Source organism: Calidris pugnax, unplaced genomic scaffold (genome assembly GCF_001431845.1).
Source record: "Calidris pugnax isolate Ruff unplaced genomic scaffold, ASM143184v1 scaffold172, whole genome shotgun sequence".
Taxonomy (NCBI): Eukaryota; Metazoa; Chordata; class Aves; order Charadriiformes; family Scolopacidae; genus Calidris; species Calidris pugnax.
In genome coordinates, this window is record NW_015090897.1 from 764,896 (window position 1) to 777,277 (window position 12,382).

A 12,382-nucleotide genomic window follows, 5' to 3' on the forward strand; every position below is an offset into this window, starting at 1 on the left:
GCGTTCTGAATAACTAAATTGCAATAAAATATTTTAAATGGCTGAATTTAGCATGAAATGAATTCAAACCAGCATACAAATTTTATTTTATTTTTTATTTTTAATTTGTTTCATCTGTGTTATAGTACCCTGCATTTTAGGGGTGAACACACTGAAGAGGTACTGCTCAGTTGACGTGGAGGTCGGAGCCACTGCCATCTTTGCTGGAGAATGCATTACGGAATCACAGAATGCCATGGGGTTGGAAGGGACCTCTGGAGATCATCTCGTCCAACTCCCTGCCAAAGCAGGTCCACCCAGAGCAGGTTGCACAGGAATTTGTCCGGGCGGGTTTTGGAAGTCTCCAGAGAAGGAAACTCCGCCACCTCCCTGGGCAGCCTCTGCCAGGGCTCTGCCACCCCCAAAGTAAAGAATTTCCTCCTCATTACTATGGATGATGCTCTCCAGGAGCTTGCTGTTGAAATCCTGTGCTGAGTACGATGGTGGCTGCAGTAGAAATGTCTCTGTTGTGTAGAAGGAAGGAAGGTCATGGGCATTTGAGACATGGTTGATGGCAGAGTCTCCGAGTTGCAGCGCAGTCTGTGGGTCAGCGGGTGGTTGATTAGATCAATCTGAACTACTTAATCTAAACTGCTTTCCCTCGTGTGGTGGTCCGCCTTTGTCTGTTCTCCATTTGAAGAATTCCATTAAGAATTAAGAGTGGGGTGGGATCAGTGCAGATGAGGAAAGCGTGTGGTCTCTGCTTCTCGGGGACCTGAGAAATTGCCCTTTGATGCAACACAGGAAGCCACTTAATCAACAAGAAGCGAAAACACACTGAGAGGACACAGTGTGTAGGGAAGTACTTGCTTTTATGCTCTTTTATTTATGTTCTGTTCCACTTGATCACTTTGGCTTTCTTCCACTGAAAATGTTGGTTATTCTGGTTGTATTAAACTTGTAAGTAGTTCTTGCTGTTCTGAGATGACAAGCCTTTCAGTCACCTTTGGTGGGCTGTCTGTGAGGAGAGGATCATTCTTCTGTCTTGCCCAGGGTCCTCTACCAACTTTTCCTTTCCTCTGCAGGGAGCAGCTCCAGATGCAGTTTGGTTTTTTTATTGCGCCGGCTACTAGTGCCAACACCTTTATGTTTCTGGAACACGAGGGAGGCTAAAATACAACGTTGCCTTAGATAATGCAGCAGCTTCATTTATAATTCAATTTAAGAGTATTTGTGCTACTTGAAAATTGTTATAATCTTAATGGTAAGAGGCTGTTTCGCCTGCTTTAAGACTAGCTTTGAGTTATAAACTTAAGCAGAGATTTCTTTACTCTCTGTTTATTCAGGTATTTATCTGAGTGTGTCTGCTTTAGACCTCCTGTCCCCAGTGACATAGAATGGTCCAGGTTGGACCTTTGAGACCATTGAGTTCAACCATCAAACCCACCACTGACCCCTGTCCCTCAGCACCACGTCTGCCCAGCTTTTAAATCCCTCCAGGGATGGTGACTCCACCACTGCCCTGGGCAGCCTCTGCCAAGGCTTGACAGCCCTTTCAGGGAAGAAATTTTTCCCAATATCCATCCTCAACCTCCCTGTTGGATACGTTGATTTCCCCTTTTGTCTGTGTTTGATCCCATATACTGAAAAGTCTCCCAGTTTTTTGGTCATAAGAGCATTCTGGAGTCTTTTTCTATCATGAGGCACAAAAATAGTTGCAGGGCTATGTAATTCGGTGTGGCACTTTATTTTTCTTCCATCTCTGCCCTGAACTATAACCTGGCAAGTAAGACTCACATAAAATGATTCAAAGTAACCCAAAATGTACTATTGTTGGGGATTTTTTCCTCTCTCTTATTAGCTGGTAGCACAGAACCACACTAGGAGCCTGCTGAGAACAGGCATTATTTTAGTGTCTTCCCAGCATGAGTCTAGTCAATAAGGAAATCTGTGAATCCAGCTTGCAGTCCTTTTTTTTAAACAAGCAAACTGCATAAATTAAACCAACCACGTCCTGTTTACTCAAATCACTGAAAATGCCAGGCTCTATCATTTCTCTGGAGTGGCCTTTTTTTTCCCCCCATAAACAAGGAGTGGGGCTGCATTAGGTCAAGATAAAACAAAGCAAAAATCTTTTAAAAACTTAAACTGAGAGCAGTGGGGTCTCTGTCAGGGTGTCTGTGACAGCAACTTTATTCAAAAATGCTCCTTTTCTGCGTAAAAGAGGAACTGGCATCGGGGGAGCTCTGGGCGCTGTTGATTCATCCCCAGTTGAAAGTCCTTGAACCCTTCCTTATGGTAGAAGAATACATATTGCATTTGCCTTTAGTGGTGAGAGCGGTGGTGGAGGTGCAGCCAGGAGCTAAGGAAGGTAAAAGCTGCATTGGAAAAAATAAAGTTACATAGGGATTGGCCTCCTGGGTTACTAAAATATTAATTTTATCAGTTTTTATCGGTTTTCATGAGGAACACCAGAATATTGCAGCGCTTGGTATCTGTCTTCAATCAGCTGGGCATGAACGTGTGTATGTAAGGTGGTTTTTTTAATTTCCTTTTGTGTCTTTGGTAATGAGAATACTGCTGGATTCTGCTTAATTATTCCCCTTTTCATTGTTTGTACATCAGTGTTGGTTTTTTTTGTCTAGATGAGCAATTTGCTTTTATAGACATTGCTTTGAATGAGCAAACTTTTCTCGGTATAATAATCTTCCATTTTAGAAATGGAGCAAATCTGCTTTTTTAGCACCAGTTTGTGCTTCAGACATTATTTCATAGGGAGTTTCAGGGAGTTGCCAGGCTTGAGCCGGTTGACTGGAGAAAAGCAGATTACGCAACTTTGACATTTTGGGTTTTATTGCCAGCTGACCAGTCTCTCCCACGTTTTTCTTCTATTTTGTATAATTTAGAAACAGGTTTCCAAAAGGATACACTTATGTTCCTTATACTTTTCATTGCATTTCTCTCTTTTGCAAAAAAAAGGAGGAAATTTGCAAAAAAAAAAAAGGCACCAAATACCTCTTCTTTTAATATATATCTACAAGTCAGGGGTGGACTGTATTGATATCATCTCACTGTTTCCGAAACGCCCCTTGCAGTGACTCACACATCATCCCCTGAGGAGTGAGAAGAACATTTCAGAACTGAAGAAGCTCTGGGCTGGGGCTGGAGAAGCTGGCAGGGAATCCTAGCTCCGGCCCTATGGAAAAAACCAATCTGTGGAATAAACATTTTTCTATATTACTGTATGTAAGCAGCTCACCACGCCTGCTTTGTACAGATATAATGAGATTTGGTTGTTGTTTGTTTCCAGATGGGAGAGAGTTCACAGAATTTTGCTTCTCCTCCCTCATTTTTGGAAAACCACGAAGTGTGGTGCTCAGATGTATGTCCTGCTCCTTCCTCCCAGACCTCCCTCACCTTGGCCTCATTGATTCGGTCGCTTCCAAAGTTTTTCAAATTATTTTAAGGCTATCTTGTTTTTCCGCTTAAGAAGGGTTGCTGTGATTTTTCTTTTTTTTTTTTTTTTTTAATATGCCTCCCAGTTTGACTGTCATTGCCGTATTAATCTTTTAGAAGTTTGATGCTACATTTTTAGTTGAGGCAAACCTCCAATCAGTGAGACACACTGATTAAAAGTTATTTCAATTTTTTGTGTATGTCATTAAATCATTTTTTTAAAAAACAGGGGAAGTCATAATTCATAAAACAGAAGACGCTGTAGAAGCTCCTAACAAAGGCCCTGTGACTGACACAATGACCAAAATAGTTCTGTGATTGTGTTTTGACCTTTTTTTTTTCCAGACAGCATTTGGAAAACCTTTGTCTCTGTTCTCTCTGGAGAAACGAGTAACCTCCAGGAGCTGTGGAGCGCACCACGCGCTTAAACACTGAGAGTTCCTTTTTTTTCTGGGTTTGTTGGTGGTTGTTGTTTTGTTTTCTTATTTTAAATGCTGAGATGGGGTTAATGTCCTTCATAGGGGTGGGGAGGGAGGAGGGAGCAGCCGTGTGGTGCCGCAGGGCTCAGCCCAGGGCACCCAGATTTGTCCCAGGCACAGGGAAATTGGAGGAAAGAAGTGCTGGAGCATGTGTGTCTCTGTGTTTGTGTGTAATTTTCCTGTTTTATGCAATATTTTCCCAGGCCTGCAAAAAATGGAATATATTTAGGGACTGGAAAGGAACAGCATAATAAACGCATTATAACTGCTATGCACAATTTGCATTATAAGGAGGCTAAATGTAACACAAGTCAGAGTTCTGACAATGGCAAAATAAATAAACAAATTACTTTGAGAAGTGCTGTGCTTCAGTCAGAGGGCTGACGAAGGGGCTGGTTTATAGATGGTAGAGGGGAAGGATGTTTCATTTCATACAGACCATGGATGTCCCATGTGGACCTATGGCTGAATTCAGCCTGGAGACACAGGGGGGGTGTCCAAGAGCCTCTGTGCTCCCCTCCGGACTCCTCCAGCATCTACAACTGTAGAGTTTTTCAAAGGTAAAACTCTTTTTCTCTGCTCGGTCCTTTTACAGTCCACTTATGGACCTGTCATCCACCACAGTGCCTTCAACCCTTGGTACCATCTCTCCCCATGGCCTCCTGTGTGGCAGGAGGTCACTGAGTAAAGAACATTTTTTTAGTTCACTTCCCGTCAGTTTTATCAAGCGCCTCCAGTTCTGCACTCAGGGTGAACCGTGGTTTTCCACTCATTGTATCCATCACCTTCATAATGTTCTAAGCTTTGGTTGTGTAGCCCTCAGCTATCACCTCTCCAAACTGGAGTCTTTCACATAGAAAACCTTAAGCCTTTCTGGTCTTAAGGTCCATCTCCTTCGTTCTGGCTGCCCTACTCCATACCTTCTGGAACTCCAAAACGTCCTGCAGAGACCATAACTCAGTACTTCTGAGGGTGTGAGTGCATCAAAACTCTATGTGGTCAAAATGATGTGCTCTTTAAGCATCCTTCCTGGTGATCTCCACCATTTCCTTGGCTTCTGTAGGAACTGGCTACGAGCTGTTAGGAGCTGAGGGCTCAGCAGTCAAGTTCCAAAGGCTTCCTTTTCATTTCCAGGGCTTACGAGCTGTAAGGAGCTGAGTGCTCAGCAGTCAAGTTCCAAAGGCTTCCTTTTCATTTCCAGGGCAGGTGTGAGATGATGCTCACTTCAAAAGGCCTCTCGGGGCTTGCTTTAGATCCATGGCAGCCTCCTGGCAAAATGCTGCTTTTTCACGCGCCCTTACCCTCCCCTCTCTCACACTGGCTTTTCAGTTCCTCAAAAAACAGCCATGGAAGAACAGAATAATGTAGCACTTCTGCATTTTATGCCTCTTCCCTGTTTCAACTAGAACAAGCAGAGAGGTCGGGAACTGTCTTGAATGAACTCGATTATTTTGAATTGGTGTCAATCTGACTCCTGCGGTTGCTGTGTTAACCTCGACGTATGTTATACCGTTATTCTCTTAATTTCTGAAGTTTTATTATGCAGAATGCGAGGAAAATACTGTAATGCAGCAGTAAGTGTTGTGTGGTTTAGTTGAAGATGGGAGATGAGTCAGCATTGTGTCCTTGCCACAGCACAGGTGCACCACGTGATGGGTGACACCAAGAGAGCTTCACCACTGAGCCAAGGGATGGAGATTGTTTCCCAAACAATCCTCCTGCCTCTGGAGCACTGTGGCTGGGTCTCCTCCAGTGCTGCCCTGCACAGGAGAGGTGTTAAAAAGTGGAGAGGACCTGGCAAAGACCTGCTGAAGTTGTGGCAGGGCTACAGGAGGACAATCGTGGACAGGGGAGAGGAGCTCAGCTTGGTGTGGCTGGAGAAGGTCTAATGGGGAGCATAATTGCATCATCTCGCCCTCAAAAGTGCAGTGACAGAGACAATGGAAATAAAATCTTCCGAGGGGTGCACACTGAAGGGACAAGAGGCAACATGAGAAGCTTCTACAGAAGTGTGAAATACAATACCGTTGCTGTGGGACTGGTTGAGCAACTGGGTGGGTTGTCCACAGAAACTGGAGGCTTTCAGGGTGCGAGTGGATGGGTCCTGCTCTAACTGTGCAGCTCTCCTGCCTCTGGCAGGTCTGAACAGGCAGCGTCCTACTGACCTCAGTTTTGTCTTTGATTTTGTACTTTTGAATAGACGGCGAGAGGCTGTCAAAACGTGTGCCTTGTTCTCTCAGATTTCGGGCTGATCCAACCTCTGCCCTGTTTACAAAGAGAGGATTTTAGCAGGAAATCTGGACTTTCAGCAGCCTTTCCCTGCTGTCCTCCTGGACGGTAGCACTGGGAACAGCAGTGGCTGTTCTGGGCAGTGTTCATGGGTCACCGCTTATCAGGGACTTCTCCCTTCTTGCTTAACATATATTTTAAGGTACTAGATTTAAATGAATATAGGGTCATGAATTTATGCGATTTCCTGCTGTTTCTCTGTGTGTATATCTAGGATGACAATGAAGTGAATTTATGTGATTTCCTGTTGTCTCTGTGTGTATATCTAGGATGACAATGAAGCCAACAGACTCATGCCAAACAAAGGAGACCATGGACTAGGAAATGAGAAGTTCAAGCCTGTGGTACCTTGGCCTCATGTGGAAGGTGTGGAAGTGGACTTGGAATCCATTCGGAGGAAAAACAAGGCCAAAAATGAACTCAACCATCCTCATGGTGGCGGTGAGAACAAACAGCAAAACATCATCCAGAGACAGTATCTCACGTTCAAGCCTCAGACATTTGTGTACCGAGATCCTGTTCTACGACCTGGAGTCCTTGGTAACTTTGAACCCAAAGAGCCTGAGCCTCCCGGAGTTGTTGGTGGCCCTGGAGAGGAAGCGAAGCCATTTGTTTTGGGACCAGATTACAAGGAATCCATTCAAGCCAGCATTAAAGAGTTTGGGTTTAACATGGTGGCCAGTGACATGATCTCACTGGACCGGAGCGTTAACGACTTGCGTCAAGAAGAGTAAGCAAACTTTTTTTTTCTCCTTTTAGTTCTGTTTTTACAGGATTTAATTGTTTTCTTTCCGTATATCGATGGATATATATAATCAATGCTTAAAGTAATCTTATTAATTAGGTCAAATACTTAAGGCTTCTCGTCCTGACAGGCAAGAGTGCTCTACTATAGCAAATGTTTCAATATATTATTCTTAATGCTGTTCCAGTTGTTCCTTTCATGAACATTTAATCTGTATTGATTTATCTCTAATTAGTGTCTAATTGCATGTACTTGCGTGTTCCAGGTCCAGCCACAGTCTTCATGGTCATATCTTTTCTTAATTCATAACTTCTTGAGACTTGTGTTTGGGAAAGAATGTTTTTTCTTTAGTGTGTCTTGCAGACATTCCTATACTACTGTTAGATTTTTCAGTTTTGGTTTCTCTCCAATGCTTTTAAAAATTAAAAAAAAAAAAAGAGAGAACAAACCAAAAGAGATATTGTTGCCTTTAAAGAGCTCTGCTTAATTACCTGCATTAACAGAAGTACAGATCTGCCCTAGTTGTGTTTGGGATCTGGAGCTGAGGGAATAGTAGACATTCAAGTCCAGTCGTTCGATTGGACTGTTTTTGTTGGTTTGGTAGAACTTCATTTGCTCTTGCAGCGAGCTTTCTGCCTGAATTAAAATATTCATTTTAACTGCAACTACCAAGAACTGGATTTATCGCTCAGCAGTGACCTGGAGGAGAGGGTGGGCAGCTCAGATCCCAGCACAGATACTCACGCTGCTATAGTCACAAATTCCCTTAAAAAACTGGAATGAAGAGACAGTTTTTCCCCTTTAGCAATTATTAATCGAAGGGACCTTCCATCGTACCCTGCCATACTTTGACAAAGATCTTTGCTTGTAAAGAACGCCAACAACCTCACCAAGAGCTTTGGAAATTCAGTTACTCTGTTAATAACTGACCCGTGTCCACATAGTTTTTGACTTCTTCAAAAGACGATCATATCTTTCTGTGGCCTGGCTGTCTTCCACAAAACCTGTGTCTATGGCATACTAATTTTTTTATTTATTTCTAGCATCTTTTCAATGCAGAAGCCAGACTTAGCGGTCTGCAATTCTTCAGCTCCCCGGGGCCTTTTATAAAAATTGGTGTCGTGTTTTCCTCCTCCTGTTTGCTTGATAACAAGGCTGGTGTCAGAAATAGTTTGTCGATTTATGTTGCATTTTTTGGAAGCACTGAGTTTATTAGAAAAATTAAAAAAAAAAGGGGGGGGGGAAAGGAAGCAAAAAGCAATTAGGATATTCATGGCAGAAAAATACCATGCAGATATCTGTTACCTCTGAATTACAAAGTCCCTGAGCTTTAGCTGATGAAGAGAGGAGTACATGGAGGGAAGAATCACTGCCTGCTTTGCCCTGGTTTAGTTCTTCTCCCTGGGCCTCTGGGGTTGGTCACTGCTCAGAGTTCAGCAGAAATACTTCATTTAGCTTTCCTGCTTCTCAAGTGATCTCTTCTCATTTTGATCCTCTCTCAGCCCAGCAGACTTTCTGGCAGGCATCCTGCTTGTGGTGCTTGCAGAAGATATTTCCACAGCAGCTTTTATACTTCAGTAAGCTATTTCTCAAACCTATTTTTTTACATTTTATTATTTCCATTCAGTTGGCCTCAGTTAGGGCTCATTTCTGTTTCCCTTGTTCGGTCACCACTCTGCTCGTTTAAAGAATGTCTGCTGCTCACAGCATCTGTTTCCCAACCCTTTTTGATGATTAATGGTGAACACTCTCCGCTTCCGATTCGGTGTCTTTGAAGAAGCTCCGTGCTACCTGAAAGCCTTTTACCTTTAGTTTGTCTTTTCAGTAAGATAAACTCAGTTCTTTGTAGTTCCCCTGTGGAAGGGGAGGTGTTGCTCGGACACCTCTCTTGAAGCATTAGAACTTCAGTCCTTCCTGGAGAAAGTTAATCAATTCCAAAAGCGTCACCAGGTACTAATGAATTTAGAACACGCTGCTCTGCACCATTTTCTCATCCAGGCACTGAAGCTCTGCTGCTTTTTTTTTTTTTTTTTTTTTTCCCCATAGCTGGGTTCACCAAATTTCTGAGCAATTTTCTCCCGCTTTCCATCTGGAAAAAAAATGAAGAAATGTGTGTCCGTGTCCCCCCAGCCCCGTGGCTGAAGGTGTGAGGATGCTGAATGAGTTTTTTGGGCTGTTTTGCTTCTTCCCATCTGTTTTATTGGTTTCCACCATGTAGCTGAAGACAGACATGGCAAAATGGGCACCGTGATGGCCAAAGGGGCCCTGGCTGTGGGTAAAAGTCTGACTGAAGGGACCTGTTTCTGCAAAATCAGTCCCTCCCATTCGACGAGTTTAAAATAGAGACCAAGTGAAGTGATCATCTCTCGCAGAAGCCCAATTGCATGAGGTCTGGGGTGAACTGTCAACTCAGACCAGTGAAGAATGTTCTTCCCTATGTTCTCGTGGAGGACAGGAGTTCTGCTGCGGGACTGTCTGAGCAGAAAGTGCTGTGTAATAACCTCAGGGTTGTTAAAAAGAAATATGAGTACAAATCCCAGTGTTGAATGTTGACATTGTGCGTTGTCCTCCTCCTCGTGAGGAAGAGTCAAACTGCATTTTGGTTTTTAGGTCATTATCCTAAATGGATCCTTGCAGGACAAAAAAAAGCCTTCTGCTTTTTATTCCCAGTGGCTGTTGTTAGTAGCTGGTTTGCTGGGGGGAGAAGGTATTTGGAGTTGGAAGGTATTTTGTGACCCAGGATGATGGGTTTGCCCTTATTGCACCCTGGGTACAGAAATTTAAGTCAGGAATCGTTCTCCAAAAGTGTGTTCTGAGTGATGCTGTGTGAAATTCCCTGCCTGTCCTGGGGACTGCAGCCTGTTGCTGCAGAGCCCTGCAGCAGGGATGCTCCTGCTGTTGATGAGGTTTCATGCTGGGGCAATTAACTGTGTGTTGGCTCTAAGGAAGGATCGGTGCTGGGTGTGCTTTGTGCCATTGTTAACGAGCCCGTGGAAGACTTGCTTACAAATTACTCTTATCGACCCAGGGGATTTCGCTCTTGTGACTCTATTTATCTAGATTTATTTTCTTTTATGACAGCGTCTTTTGACAGCTGTTGCAGGAGTTTCATCCTGAGTAGTTTGACTGGGAGAAGCAGCGTCGTGACTCTTCGTGGATGTTTATGACATGAGACAAATTAATTTCTTACAGGACTTTTTTTTAGTTATTATTATTATTTTTTACATGACAATAGCTAACTGCCGTCTCCCCACCAGCCTGAGCCAGGATTTCAGCTGCACCGCCCCCACACAGCTGTCAGTCTCAGCCTGGCAAAACAAAGAGTTTTAAGGGATTTTTTTTTCCTTCCGTGGATTATCCAGTTTGACTTTCCCTTTCTAATGATGTCACTGCTGGTGCAGGGCATGCCCTCTGGGCCCTACAAACTCGTACTCGAATAATTGCAGCTGTTGTCATGGGTCACCTCTGTACTTCAAACACAACAACTGGCAACAAGCTCTTGTTGAAAAACCTGAAAAAGGTAACTCTTCCTTTCTCGAATATAATGCTCCCTGGGTACAGAAACGTATTTTTGGACAACTGTTTTTGCAGATCCTGGCGTTTTATAAAACACATCAAAAAGGAAGAAGAATTGGCTTGTTTATAAAATCATACACGTAGTTTTGAAGGGCGTTCATTCTAATTTTTATCATTATTTTTAGTACAAGCAGAGGAGGGAATTCATGCCAGAAATAAAGACTTCTGACTTCACTTAAGAATACCCAGATGCAGAGCTGTGTGTTAGTAAAGTAAAGCTGTTAGTTAGGAAAGATACTCTTCCTGTTGTGGTTTGACGGTCACAGCGTTGACCCTTCAGTTGGTCCAAATGCTATTAAAAATTTCAAACTATAGCAAATTTTTAGTGCTGGACTCGAGTTAAAAAATAGTGAAATCTTTAGTCATAAACAATTAATCAAGGTAGGAAACAAAGCAGAGGAGTCGTGGCTGCTCATTAAAAATGGATTGTGGTTTTACTCTGGGTGAATAAGATGAATTTAATATATTCTCTTACAGTAGGTGGTTGGTTGTCCAGTCCCTGCTGTCGCAGCCAAGGAGATTGACTAGAAAAGCTCTGGAGTGGAGCCTGCTTTCTCCAGGAATGTGACTAGTTCCTTAGTTATAGCACTGTGCACACTGTGTATTTGGTACTGTTGAAGGAAACAAGCTTTCAGTGATTACCATGGGTGTCTGTGCCAATGAGTTAGGGACTCATTGCATGGGGGACCTTGGGAAACCTTTGGTCTGAGTGCCCACGGTACCCTGGGGCTGCTCTGTTACCAAAACACCTGATTGTATGGCCTGTGGGTAAATCTCTGTGCTTTACAGAGAGCTGGGGCTGAGGATCAGGTGAGTTAGTGATCACACTAAATCAGGGCTTCCACTGCAGCGTCTCAGCTGCCCCCCTGATTGTATAGCCTGTGGGTAAATCTCTGTGTTACAGAGAGCTGGGGCTGAGGATCAGGTGAGTTAGTGATCACACTAAATCAGGGCTTCCACTGCAGCGTCTCAGCTGCCCGGCTGCTCTCCTGGAGGAAAAAAAATGTGTTTAAAATGCAATTAGCCACGTGTTGTCTGAGCATCATCTTGTGGGCAGGAGAGATTTGAATGCCAGGCACTGGATTTAAGGCAAAACCAAGCATTTTCTGTTAATGTTTCAGGTCTCAGTAGTGAGAACTACAGTGAAGATGGATCCAGTGTCTCTTTAGTGTTGGCTGACAGCATTTCAAATTTTAAGTTTCAACAGAGAACTAGAAGAGGACAAAGACAAGGACAGAGGCACTGGGTGTGTTGTCTGCAGTTGGATTAGTTGGATTTACTTTTTTTTTTTCTTCTTCCTGCAGTGAGAACTCTGAACAGGAGCTCTTTCTCCACAAAAACATATAGCGAGGCACCTGGAATATATTTAAATTCTGCCTTAAACCCCGGCTTTGGGAGAGGGGGCAGAGAAAAGCCTGGGAGGTTTCCTGCAGCGTAACCCTGCGGGTGCCGTCTGAGACCATAGGAATTTTGGGGTCAAATGAAGGAAGGATTCTGTCAAAGGAATTGTAATCTGAATGCAAAACTAAAAAATGAAATTACTGTTGTAGAGCATGTAAGTAAACTTGGGTGGTACAATTTGTTCCAACCGAGCATGGGCAGGAGCTTCAGGGTTAAGTATCTGATGAGCAAGGTGTGGGGGAAATAAGTATCTCTGTGGGGCTGAGCCCACTGCCCCAAGCTTCCTTCTAGCCTTTGCTTTACTACACGAGGTAAAATTTGTCAACGTTTGATAAATCTAAGAGGTTGTAGCCAGTGGGGTCAGTCAGGAGGGGTTGGTCTCTTCTCCCAAGGAACAGGCAATGGGACAAGAGGAAACGGCCTCAAGTTGTACCAGGGGAGGTTTAGGATGGAGACT

At 43.6% G+C, this 12,382-nt stretch overlaps 1 protein-coding gene across 1 annotated transcript in view; it reads left to right on the forward strand.

Moving 5' to 3' along the window:
* GALNT7 (polypeptide N-acetylgalactosaminyltransferase 7) overlaps positions 1–12,382 on the forward strand; it is an 82,682-nt gene that overhangs the window by 43,620 nt on the left and 26,680 nt on the right. Inside the window, exon 2 of the mRNA XM_014948401.1 lies at positions 6,473–6,933. Within this exon, the coding sequence (XP_014803887.1) occupies positions 6,473–6,933 (461 nt within the window). The remainder of the gene's footprint in view (positions 1–6,472; positions 6,934–12,382) is intronic.